General features: G+C 43.9%; 3 protein-coding genes across 3 annotated transcripts; all 3 read right to left on the bottom strand.

The window, feature by feature from the left end:
• Positions 1 to 109: 109 nt before the first annotated feature.
• Positions 110 to 769, bottom strand: ATEG_04933 (uncharacterized protein; the record flags this gene model as incomplete). The annotated part of the gene is made up of 1 exon (XM_001214111.1): positions 110 to 769. The coding sequence occupies one exon, from the start codon at positions 767 to 769 to the stop codon at positions 110 to 112; it is 660 nt and encodes a 219-aa protein (XP_001214111.1).
• A 911-nt stretch (positions 770 to 1,680) lies between these two features.
• ATEG_04934 (uncharacterized protein) lies at positions 1,681 to 3,345 on the bottom strand (the record flags this gene model as incomplete). The annotated part of the gene is made up of 1 exon (XM_001214112.1): positions 1,681 to 3,345. One exon carries the CDS (start codon positions 3,343 to 3,345, stop codon positions 1,681 to 1,683), a length of 1,665 nt encoding a protein of 554 aa, XP_001214112.1.
• A 568-nt stretch (positions 3,346 to 3,913) lies between these two features.
• Positions 3,914 to 5,498, bottom strand: ATEG_04935 (uncharacterized protein; the record flags this gene model as incomplete). Its single annotated transcript, XM_001214113.1, has 2 exons — positions 3,914 to 5,123; positions 5,281 to 5,498. The coding sequence occupies 2 exons, from the start codon at positions 5,496 to 5,498 to the stop codon at positions 3,914 to 3,916; spliced, it is 1,428 nt and encodes a 475-aa protein (XP_001214113.1).
• Positions 5,499 to 13,387: the final 7,889 nt, after the last annotated feature.

A 13,387-nucleotide genomic window follows, 5' to 3' on the forward strand; every position in this document is an offset into this window, starting at 1 on the left:
CTGGTTCCACCGTGTGGTACAGGATCAGCACCCCCTGCTTCACGGGTCGGCCGTGTCGGGGTCGGGGGGCCTCCACGCTGCGCAGCAAGTCGGCCGGCAGGGATCTCCTTCAGATACTCGGTTCCACTGCGTCATGCGCAGCCACGGGTTCGCGTCGTGGGGCTGCGTGGGTTCGACGGGGGCCTGTCGACGGGCGGGCCTCGGCCTGCTCCCACGCCTGCACCACCCGCATCGATCGCCTGCTGGGCCTGACTGGGTCGGGGGGGGTGGCGGCGCCCGGCCGTGCGGGAACCGGATGTGGATGTAGTGCGAGCCCGCGCGCGAGGGAAACAGCTGCTGGTACGACACGATCTCGTACGACCGCTGCAGCTCGGCCTCGCGCGCCGCCCCGCTGGGACTGCGGGGCGCGGCCACGCTCGGGGTACTGGGACCACCGATGGACGCGCTGCCAGTGCGTCCGCATCGCTTTCATGCTAGACACCAGATAATGGCACGTCGCGGGATCCCGGCGGCATAAAATCCCCTGCGCATAGCATGGGAGGATCGGGAGCGGTTCGTCTAATGCGTGGGGTATCTGCGCTGCCTGGCCGTGGGCCGCGACGTCCGTCCACTGCTGGATCTCGTGCACCAGACGCGCGACCGTCGGACAGTCAAGCTGGTGCTGTCGCTTCAGATGCCGCTCGGCCTCGCCGGGCCAGACGCCATATTGACACTGGCGACAGATCATCACCCGCAGCCGCGGGATGCGCTCGAAGAGCTTATCAGCCATTGGATTAAAAAAAAAGGAGAAATAAAAGAATCTACGCTCGGTAAGTAGTATAGGAACAACGATCGCGAGAGGAACGAACCAACAGGAACAGATAGAAACGAATAGATATCTAAGCAGTCTTCCGATTCAGGGGGCGGGAATACTATAGTAAGTCAGTAATATTATACTCCGGGAAGAGAACTATAGGGTACGGGTGGCGGCGAACCCGCACCCCATCAAAAATTCCGTCCGCACACCCATCGACTTTGGAGGACATTTACCAGCGCACCGCACGAGCGATCGCGATCAAAATCAAACAGAAGGGAAAGAAATGGCCGCCGAGGAAGGGAGCCAAGTTTCAGCGCGCCCGGCCGCCGGGAAGCCCAAAAGTAACGGGTGGGAAGCGGGCAAATCCAGCGGACGCGGACCCCAAACCCTAGCGCCCATACCAATCCGCCGAACCCGAATGGTAGCGGAGGGCCGCTACCCCGGGGCTTCTGGGGTAGGGCATTGTTGTGGTATTTTTGACAGGCTAAGGCCCCAGGATGACCGTTTAAGATCCTAGAGACTGATATAAAGTAAGACAGAATTAAGGTTTGCGGGAGATCTATAGAGGTGGGGCTCTGCGTTAGTGAATAGGGACCCGCATCCGCCTATGGAAAACGTCTGCAGATCGGTCCCTATCAAAGTAATGTAGGAGTTCGGTCAGCATATCTAAATAGAATAACCGTCCTACTGGCGATTATTCGGTCATGTCTAATTTCCAGTCATGACTGAAAAGTGCCCTAGGATTCCACCGGCCGGTTCACTTCTGAGATAGTCATATAATCGCTATGCTGGGGGTACTGCGCGCCTACAAGAAAGTAAAAAACCAGAACTAGCACGGAAAAGAGAATAAATTGCTAATGCCTGCCTTACTTCGGAATCGAATATTACAAGGGGCGGATCCATGCGTATGGCTTTTGTCGTTTCCGGTTCTCTTTTTCCTCTTTGATTACCTCTGCAGGAATCTGCAGTAATAGTAAGAGTGAAAAATCATGTGCAGGCAGTCGGCGTAATTGAGGAGCAAAAGCCTTAATCGTGCCTTCGTCCAGGCGAGGTCGATTATATTGCTTACGATCGCGACAGATGAGTTCGTACATCCGCTTCTCGATCTGCTGAATATACTGGATCAGCCGGGCTTTCTGCGGTTCGATTCCCTCTTCATCGGAGGTTTGCTCATCATTTTCGGCCGGAGGCTCGGGCTCAGTGTCAGAGTAATAGTCCGGGTAGGAGGAGGGATGGCGACGACGCTGGACGCACTGCCGACGGTGGTGAAGAATCTCATATTTATATAGAGCGGGATGGAGCTTCCGGCTACACGCGGAGATCGACCATGTCTCAACCGGACCAGTGATCGGATCAAATGGATTCTGGATCCGCTCCTGATTCTCAAAAATTACTCGCGAAGATTGGTGTACCGGTCGTTGGGGCGGCCTATCTGGCGACGTCCATTGGCTCTGTAGGTCGCGTAGGGTCTGATAGAGCTCGGGATCTGATAGATGCAGAAGGCGCTGTTCAGGTTCAATTGTATAGTCAAGATGGGCGAGAGAGGGCTGCGATGGGCTCCAACCGGTCGTCGGATGATGCTTGATATAGGACGCCGGAAAGGGGCGGTCAAACATATTCAGCTCGTGGTAGTACAGATCCATCCCGCGATGCACGCTGGACCACCACATCACCTGGCCACTCTCCTTAGACTTTCGCATGAAGCTATTGTTCTGAGGATAGGGAAGCATCCAATGGCTCTGAATAAAGGAATCTTTTAGACCCTGTTTCCACTGACGAGCGGCGTCCTTGCCTTGGATCAGGGTAATCACCTCGAAGCTCTTTTGATAAAGAAGTCGGTAGGGCTTGTGATCCCATCCTTTTCGTTCGAATCGGCCATCGCGCCACTCCCATAGCCATGTAAAAAGGACATTAATATGTTTGACCGCCATGCGGTTCCCCGACGCAATATAGGGCGGACAGTGTTGGGTCTGCAGCGCGCCTTCGAGACTCGGCCAGCAGAGCGGGATCTCTCCCGCTAACGCTGCGCTTACGGATTCAGGCTTTAGAAGCCGTTTGATCTGCGTAAAAACATCCTTGCGAAAGGCCCGCAAACACAGCTGCCGCAGATATTTCTGCAGATAGTCTTGGCAGGTAGGAATACTGCTAAACTCGGTCATCCACTGGTGGATCTGGCTGATGCGAATGAAGTCCGTGCGAACATCCCGCACCTGGGAATAACGCGCGTGGTACGCGGCTTGGAGCGACGGGTTGTTGAATTGGATGTATTGCGTGGCCGGCTGTCGGAACACCATCATCTCCCAATCTATCTTCTCCAGGAACCAGCCGTACCCAAATTGCTGCATATTCCGCTGGAAGCCCAGCCCCTCGCACCGCCGAAGACCGTCCGGCTGGGTGGGATCCGGGCGAAACCAGACATCGCGCCAACAGCCGGAGACCCGCTCCAAAAGGCCGCCGGAGTAGGAGAATGGAAGGCAGCGGAGGAACATTAACATGACCCGGGTATGCTCCCAGGTCACAAAATGCCGGTCATTTAAGCTGTACACCATTTCAAACCCAACACAAAACTTGTTGATATTCCATCGGAACCAGCGAAGAAGCGTCAAGGTCGGCAAAGCGTAGTAACTCTCGACCCGATCTCCAGAACCCAGAAATCGGGTGGTAGACTGTTGCCGGGTCTGAAATTCGTGCAGAATCTGACAAAATAAAGCGTGAGAGACCCGGTGCTCTTCGCGCAGGCCAAAGACCTTAGGGACCGATCCTTGTAACGCAGCATGGCACCGTTGCTTTGTGGTGAGATAGGCCCGGTTGAGCGCGATCGGATTATGGCTAAGACCACCGCCAACGGTCTGCCACGTCTTGCGAAGCTGGGGATCCAGCGCCAAGGTCTCCGTTGCAGTATTGGTAAATGGATATGTATTGCCGGCGGCGAAGACCTCTTTCACACTAGCGTAGAATTGACTATAATAGAGACCGGCCCGCCGCTGCGGTGATGTTCGCCGGGTCTCTAACGTCAGGCTGCCGGTGTCTTCTAGCATACTGATTGGGTAGAAGTGCTGCAGAGCATGGGGGCGCGTCCGCTGGCTGCTTGCTATGGGATCCACTGGCTATACGCGTTCAGGCAACAACGCCGCCAGAGTAAAGATTGCTGGCGGCCTCTCTCGCTCGCTCGCCGTGGTTGGGGCAGGTTTCTTTTCCAAGGTCGTAGAAGAACGGCTCAGCGAGATAGTCCTCATTAATAGCGTTCTGCCAGTGTTGTTGAAAGCCCGCCATGAGATCGGCTAATGTGTCTGCCTTAGTCAAGGTCTTTAGGTTTTTCCCCTCGATCAGAATCTTGAGATCCTGAAACTGGTGGCATCCGGGGCGGTGGGTCGCCTCTAGAATCTGTTCCCAGATCGTAGGAAGCGCCTCGGGAGGAAGAAAGTAGGCAAGGAGCTGCTCGCGGGGGATGGGATCCACTCGCTGGGACCGCATTTCTACTCCCCGGGCGGTTGCGTTCAGCCGGCTATGGTCAAAGCTAGAGGGGTAGTGCTGGATTAGGTCGCCGGAATAACACCGATTGATGATTGGGAGGAGGATATCGTCCGTCCATTGCTGGAAATCCTGGTCTAGCAGACAGCTGGATTGCTGATCTTCCCGGTACAGTCGGGGAAAGAGCAGATACAGAGAGATATCTTCGAATCCAATTAGACGACCAAAGGTATAGTGCGGCACTTGATGGACCGGCCGGCGAACATGGTGGGCCTGCCCGGTTGAGTCGAAATACTGGACTGAAACCGGATCTATATGCAGGCTGGACTGGAGGTCGGACACCGCCATCTGCGTAGGATGCCATCGGATCCCCCGACGAGCTACCGCCAGACTACTGACAAACCCACCCACGCTATCGATATCAACAGTCACGCCCAAGGAAGGATCGGGACGATGGTCGGCTGCCACGCAGAGATGCGTTGGGGATTCATCGGGCTTGTGAGGATCGATGCCGCAGTAGATCTGTTGTTTTCGTGCCTTGGTGACTTGCTGGGCGAGATTGGACTCGCGGGCCGCGATTGTAGCCGAGCCCAGCACATCCGGGAAATCGCCAGCGATATTAATCTGGTCCACATACTCCCCCAGCCCGGTATGAACCGAATGCGTCTCTTGGTGCGCCGCGCAGGCCTGCTCATGGCACTCCCGACAACAGCCGTGATGCTGATATAGCTGGTCGGCCAGCACGCGTGCCAGCGTGCAAACATCCTCGCCATCCTCGGCAGCCGCTGGGGCAGGGCTTCCGGTTTCTAAATTTGATAGATCACCCTCGAGGTGCTCACTGTGCGTCGGGTCGGGACTGTTCGGGAAGGTTAGGGGTAGGACTAGCGGCAGGTTCGAGACTGTTGAGCTCTAGAGGCGGCTCGTCAATTAGGATAGAGCTATCTTCGAGCTCCAGAGGAGCTGGATTGGGGCTTAACGGCGGGAGCAACTCTTCCAGTTCATGGGTCACCGACAACGCCGCTATGCCAGGAACAAGAGCGATCGGGCGTTCACCAGTTGCAGATGGACCGGCCGAGTAGTATTCATCAAAGAAGGTGTTGCGTTTAGCCGCTTGGGCGGCTTGTCGCTGATTTCGTTGTCGTGTTATCTTCGCGGCCTGTCGCTCTTCTGCAGACTGATACTTGGGGGGCCGACCGCGCTTTCGGGTGGAAGTAGAGTTAAGGGGAGACATAATAACGGAAGAATCACTAGAACCGAAGCCTAAGAGAGGGGAGAGAAAGTAGGCGGCGCTATAAGATAGAGAGATTTCAAGTGCCTTGGTCGTCGAAAGTTGAAATAAGAAAAAGGGGTAACAGGATGAATAGGTCGGTTTCTATTCTGTCTCGAAGATGATCTTAAAACAACGCATTATTACAACCTTCCCTAGCCAGGCAACCGATAGCAAGGTTTTCGGACATGACCGAAAGTCTTACACTTTCCTTATAAGTAAACCAGTGTCAGAATGTGCGAAGCATAGCGGTTGAAAGAAGCAGTGTACAGTATGCCAGGAAGTAGAGGTGATTAGAATATAAAACCAAAATAGGTCTAGTGTTGAGGACAAATCTGAAAGTAGTTTAGTGTTGAGGAATTTAATCGAAAAAGGCTTAGTTTTGAGACGTTAAGTCGAGCGGGATGATTAAGTAATCTTCCACCCGGAAAACCTCAAAAGTTGCCAACTTTGGCTAACGATTCCACGCGAACGGAAGAAGATATTAAAATTCTGATTGAAGGGCAGGATTGTGCATTAGCTACTCTATACCTCAGCGAATTTTTACATGGCATCGACGTTGTTGGGACTCTAAGTCTAGTCGGCAAACACCCTATGGCGTGATATAATAGCTCTTTCTACTACGTGCATACTATCTCTATCTAAATCGCTAATCCGCAGTACTATACTGTCTGTTAACTCTTCCGCGCTAATTAGTTAACAGTATCCTATAGCGCTTAGATAGCGGTTTTAATTAAATCCGCTAGGGCGTTAATAAGGGGCGGTTAGAATCGACAGCGTTAAGAGTAAATAATCTCCTTCTTTAAGCCCTTATTATTGCTATAGCCCCCGCAATATCGTCTTTAGGCAGAATCTCGCCTTTAGGCTAAACCCTCGGGATTAGGCGCCGTCACGCTCTATAGTAAGTTATTAAAGGGAATCTCGTGTAAATACACTGCCTACTATATAAATTATAGCTATAGGTTAGCGTTAGTAATAAAATCGGCTTAAATCGGCGCGTTTTTTTAGATCTATTCCGCTGTCTTCTACGCTTAAATTACTGTATCAACTGTCTGCTACGCCTAATCAGGCGCCGATAAAGAAGACTATCAGCCGTCGGGATATTAAATCTAGATATAATACGATCCGCGGCTACTAGAAAATACTTACTATTATAAGACTGTCTAATATAATTACTGTAATACAGCCTTACTACGAGCCTATTCTGCAAGTAGTAGTTGGTTACGGCAGGTCTGTTATAACTATTAATAAACTTAGCGCCAATACTTCTGTAAAGAGTCGAGATTCGACGCAATAAAGCAGCACGGCTTAGCGCTATATTAGTAGAGAAAGCTATTTAAATAATATAGCAGAATAGGCAGCGGGTTATTTAAGACCGTTAGAATCTAAATCGCAGAGCTATTCTGCGCAATCTAAAGCTACTACTAAATTGCCTGGACAATAGCGACGATATTGCTATACGGCAGTTAATACTGCTTTTTAAGATAATTCTCTAGCTTAACCGGTCGGATATTATACTAGCAGAAATAGTAGATAAGTACTTTTAATTCTAGGAGAGCAGAGAAGAGCTTAGTTTCTATTCTAAATAGTAATGGTAGATAATAATAAAAAGATAAAATGTGGTGGGGTGATGCACTGTTCCCCCTAAAAAAGATATATATAAATACTAGTATAAGAAAGCATGTATAGATTAGATTAGACAGGCGGCATCCTACTAAAATCTATCCTAACTACCTACTACTTTTAAACCACTACTATCTAACGTACAATCAAGTAAATATATTAAAATAATACAGAGTTAGAGTTAAATGGCCAATCTGCTAACTAGTAAAATTAGAAATTTATAGTTATACTGTAGTAGATAAAAGAGAGAATTAAACCGAAACCGACCAAGCTCCTTCTAGGGAAACTAACCATAGATTAACCCTAAAAAATTTTAGCTAATTAGCGGCCTTCCCGCGCGGAATTCTAGGCCGACCAAGCTCTTAGTTATTTAACTTTAGTTAGTTAGGGCCGGCAGCTGTGTCTTTATTGTTGATACATCCTAGTTAATCCATCGTATAAATAAAGCTCTATCTGTAGGGTAAAGAGGCGTTACAGAAGAGTCCCACGTGTTAATTCTATAATAATTAAATTAGCTAGCCCTGCTTAGGTAGGAAGACAGTCCGCTAGGGCACGCTAATAATAGGCTTATAGGCGCGCTATTAAGACGCTGTTGCCGGGATATTCGCTGATATCTCTAAGTAATTTTAGTCTTGTTGCTAGTATTAAAACCCCTTATTATACGTACTCACTAGTGTTATATTTTAGAAGAGAGAATAGAAGTGATAAGTTTGAATAAACTCGCCCTATAGCGGCGGCTCGTCCTATACCTAATTAATTAGCTACTATATTATAGGGTTATTCTACAGTTTCCCCTCTTCCTATTCAGGGCTCTAAAGAATTCTACGAAACCCATTCCTAAATATCTAAAAATAATATATCTAAGAGGTCTAGAGGAAGGCTTCCTCAGGAGAACCCCTATTCTAACTAATATAATTATTCTATAGTAATATATATATCTATATATATAAGCAACTATCACCTGGCGTATTTCAGAAATAAAAAAAAAAAGAGAAAAGTATTACTTAGGAGCTTAGTTCTCCTTTATTTTAATAGAGATGTAGGTCTGCTTCGCCCTTACACTCTCTAATAGATTCTCTATAGAATGCTTCCGCGGTCCTAAAAAGACTGTAAAGTTTAAAAACTAATGCTACTCGCGGCTAATCGCCCGATACTATTATTACTATTCTTTTATATAGCTAAGCGCTTTTTACAGACCCTACGCGTACACAGTCCTTACTATCTAGATTCTATAGCTAGTCTGCTTGTTAAACGCGGCCGAATCTGTGCTATAGTCCCGTTTAAACCCGCTGTATTTAAGATAAACACGCGAGATAGCAATAGCAATATATTAATAGAAAATAATATTCAGCTTCGTCTATAGATAAATTTTTATTTTACATTACAGGACAGTCCGTAGTTAGCTTAGGTCCTAAGTACTCTCCGTTGTTTTAGGCCAGAGAAACAACGACCGCGGACCTATTAATTAGTAGATAAATTATTAGATCGCCTATTAAAAAGGTAAAATTAACTAGAGATAGTAAACTAGAAGCTCGCTAATTAGCTTAAATAAATACTAGTAGATAATCTTCGTAGAGTTACTAATTAAATACTTTTTATAATAGAAGGTTACCGTGCTTACTAGCCTATATTTAATAAAGATATTTTAATAGCGTCTATAGAGGGTATTACTATACCGAAGACTAATAAGTTTAATCCTCTGTTCTAGCTATCTGGCGGTAATATAAATAAGCAGCAGCAGTTGCTTTAAAAACTAGTCTATCTGCTAAAGATACTGATTAACCGCGGCCAACCGTTAAACGACTTAAAAATTACTAGATTAAATATTAAAGAATTTGGCCCGCAGCTAGTCCGTAGTTAAAATCTAATTTATTAGCTATTGCTTACTGGAAAGACTTAGTACTTTTCTGTTTCTAGAATATTATAGAAAGTTTTATCTGCGTGTATTATTAACCGGATTATTTTACAGCTAGTCTAGAGGCAAGATAAAAATAACCTTCTCTCGCGTCTCCTTATTATAGAAAAGAAAGAGATTTTCTAAGCTCTGTTACGCGAGCTCTATCTAAATACGGATAAAATTATAGAGGCTAGTTATATTTAGACAGAGATCGCGGTAGCTAAAAATCTGCTTATTATTACTTTAATAAATATAGCTAAGGCTGATTGTGTTGTTCTAGATCTTCTTACTGTAAGTCTGAAAGCAGATAATTTAGCTAAAGAAAGTCTGTATTCTAAAGAGAAGAAACTAGAGTTATATATTCTCTAAGACGTCTGTTAAATAAGCTATAAATCTACGCTTTACTAAAGTAACTATCTATTCCGCAATAAGTATCTATATAATCTTCACTAGCCTAGAAAGATAATAGATATAAGCGTAGAGATCTCGGAACATCTAACGCTAGGGATTAATTCTAAAAACAGTAAGAAAGCCTACTAAAGTATTCTTATAGAGCTCTCCTTTTAAAAAATAGTCTAACAGAGTAATTGACAGGTCTAGGCAGGCTTAGTTAAGCCTTTTCTGCTTAGCTAGGCTGGTAGCTGTAGCTATAGAAGTAACAGCAGCGGTAACGGCAGTAGTAGTTATTATAGCTATAGTTATTCTTGTTTGCCGGAGTAGCTAGATCCTAGCTTTAACTATCTAGTCTAACGCCGCGAGCTAGGCCGACGTAAATTAATAGCGGAGTAGAATCGTCTAGTCTAAGCAGCTTATCTAATAGATAAAATAGATTAGCCGCTGCTATACCCGCCGGTAAAACACGTAAATCGTCAGCTTTAGATAAATCTAAATTAGTCGATCTTAGATCTTAGGTCGTTATATAAAAAAGATATTAATAGTAATCTAATTAAACTTATTAATGTAGTAATTCTTAATTATCTAGTAAGACTGCTAGATAAACTGCTTAACGCTCTTAACAAGCAGGATTACCAGAGGCTTTTATTTAGAATTAGAAAAAACACTAAGGTTAGCCGCTACTGCTAGATTACAGGACCCTAGGTACTTAGGCTATTAAGTAAGCTTTAGTTAAGATAAGACCTTAGTCGTATATTTCCGCGGGAGAATCTGCTAGATTTATCTTTTTTTATTCTTAAGATTCTGTTTAAAGGCCTCCTTAATCTAAGCGCGGATAAACTCGGCTAAGATTAGCGCTTATACTTATTAAGCCCGCTTAACTTACGCACGCGGGGTAACGGCGAAGAAACTACTATCTATAACTATAGGGAAAAATCGCTGGCAGCTCACCGGCTAGCCCCGGTAAAAAATTTTAAGCTCTTAGAAATAGACAGTCGCACCCTAACAACTAATTAGTTAGCTTAGTTCCGGATAAATCTTCCGAATATATTTAGAAAGAGCTCCTGTAGCTCGGACGATATAGCTACACTGTAAACACTAATACCCAGTATATACCGGCAGGTTTAAAATCGGCGGATTTTTAGTATTAGAATAAATACAGGGCTCTTAGATCGGGTCTAGCTAGGGCTGTTTAGATATTCGCTAGTAGGCCTTTTATTAGAAAACTCTAGTAGTTGTAGTAGGATAGGTAAAATAACGAATACGGAGATAAGCCTATAGATTCTTTAAAAGAACTACGAACTAGCAGAGCTTACAGATCTAAACTTAAGAGGGTCTATAATAGGTAAAGAGATTTATTAGAGGAGACAGATAATAGTAGGCCTAGAAATAACACTACGTATATACCTAGATTAATAAATAGATAGATAAATATATTTACTGTTTATGGAATAGCAGAAGGCTAGAATAAACAAGAACAACGGTACAAGAGAGAAATAGAAGAAAGAACTATCTTTAATATAAGACTATTAGAGATTAATTATAAACGCGTTTAGCGACGCGGAAATACGTAATAAATTTATTAATATATTTAAATATAGGGATTACGCGGAGAGGTTACCCCTAAGAAAGGCTTCCTTGAAAAAACTATAGTATATAGTATAGTATACCTATAGTATATATTATTCACTAAAGTAGGCGTGTTTAAGACACGCACTGGACGAGACGGGAGCACGCAGAAACATCGAAATCAAGCAAATTAGCGGGCGAGAAAAGCGACCGAGGGCGCGGTTGATTACGCCCTAGGGAGTAGGTAGGGCCTTAGAAGATAAGCAACTCGCTGTGAGATAGGCTGCAAGATAAGCAAGAAGATAGATAAGAAAATAGGCGAGAAGATAGGCGAGAAGATAGGCGAGAAGATAGGCAAGAAGATAAAGTATTAACAGCGTGGAGATAGAATAATAGATTAACCGCCGGCATGGGAGATAGACTAGATTAAACCGATAGCGCTACTATATCTTTTTCTACTAATAGCTAGTACTAGTTATATAGCATCTTCTCCGGATAGTTAGAACAGTTCTGCCGAAGATCGCTATTAACGGCCCCGTCTAAATACTGGTTAAGTATCTATTAACAGTACGATGCCTATAGATAGCTCTATATTTACTCCTATTCTGCTACAGATATCTTATATATCTATACCGCCGGCCCGTCCTATCTAAATAGCTAAATAAGAATCGCCCGGCTAGTCTATCTATTCTATCTTACACGCCTACTCTTCTACGCGTAATCTAGTAATATTTAAAGCAGCCTTAGATAGATAATATATCGAATATTAGGAATATTAATCTTTATTCTTAGCGCACTAGTTGCTACCAACACCAGCGTTGTTCTATCTATAAACCGCTGCAGTATCCCTACTTAATTAGACTATCTACTATAGTATATTAGATAGCTTAGTAGCCGCGCTATTACTATTACCTAGCTTATAATCGGTGTATAGATTACTACCTTCCCGGGCTGTACCTACTATATCTAATACTAAATAAATCGCTGTATAACCGTAGTCTTAAGCTATACAGATAACTTATAAGACGTCTCTATAGGTATAGAAGAGCGCCAAACTATATAGCGGATATTCCCCTGACTTATATAGCCACGAAATATATGTACAGTATTAAAGGCGTACTAAATATACAGGAAAAAACATATCTTCTCTATAGAAGGTAGTATAGCAGTTAGATATACTATCTATATATAGAACTATATTAAATAGCTAAGTTAATATATCGCCGGCCGAAAGTTAGTCTAATCTAATAATACTATATAATACTTATCTACTATAATTTAGTTTAGCTACTACTACACCCGCAGCTAATTAATAAATAAATAGAAGTTGGGATATTTGGTTGATTCAGACGTAACTAGTATAATTAATATATTATCCGGCGGATAGCGGCTAGAGTGGGCATGGTTAACCGTTTTATTAACCGTTTTAGCTAAAACGGTTAAAAAATACCGCCTCAGGTATAAAGATTATAGCTTGAATATTAGGTATAATTAAATTTAAAATTAAAATTTATATATATATAATATTATTATATAATATATATAGAACTATATTACGTAATACATCTATAATACCGTATAATACTCAACGGTTAAAAAATACACTATAAAAAAGGGTCTAAAATTGATTAGTCATGTATTATTTACTAATATAGCGTAATAGTGGTATTTTATTACGTAATTAAATATTGTATAGCACGTGATATCTAATTTCTTTATTATAACACTATATTACATAATTTTAGTGGGTTAAATACATATTATAAAAGCTCGGTAATTAACCTGAACGGTTAAGAATGCCCACTCTAATAGCGGCTCTTCTACGCTATATATATAATCTCTAGCTACTAGCACTGCTACTGTAAATCCTACTGCAATAACAGTAGTAGCACTACTATAATTATTATCTTCTCCGGCTCTAGCTACGCAGGGAGTATAAACAGCATACTCTTATCTCTATTTATTAGTATTATCGCAACTACAGGGCTTTTTTTATTCTAAATAGCTTATAGCGCTAGGCCCTACACCCCCCGTAGCTAGAGATTCTATTATCTTATTATCTACCGCGCCGCCTACGTTATATTAGCCTAGTTTAATTAGTGTAGCTACTATACCTAATACTCGCCTACTATCTTCTCTTACAGCGTCTATTTATATTTATTTAATACTATAGGCAGCTCCGTCACCTACACTGATATAAACCTAAGAAATTAGTACTAGTTCTTACTGCTAAGCCGAAATATAGTTTATTAGTATGTTATTATCCCCGCTATTTCTATTATCTAGCGTCTATAGATTAACCTCGCAAGATAAAATAAGTATATTATCTAAAGATTAGTAATATAGCTAACCTACTATACAGAGTTTAGAT

This window comes from Aspergillus terreus, genomic scaffold (genome assembly GCF_000149615.1).
Source record: "Aspergillus terreus NIH2624 scaffold_7 genomic scaffold, whole genome shotgun sequence".
NCBI classification, from domain to species: Eukaryota; Fungi; Ascomycota; class Eurotiomycetes; order Eurotiales; family Aspergillaceae; genus Aspergillus; species Aspergillus terreus.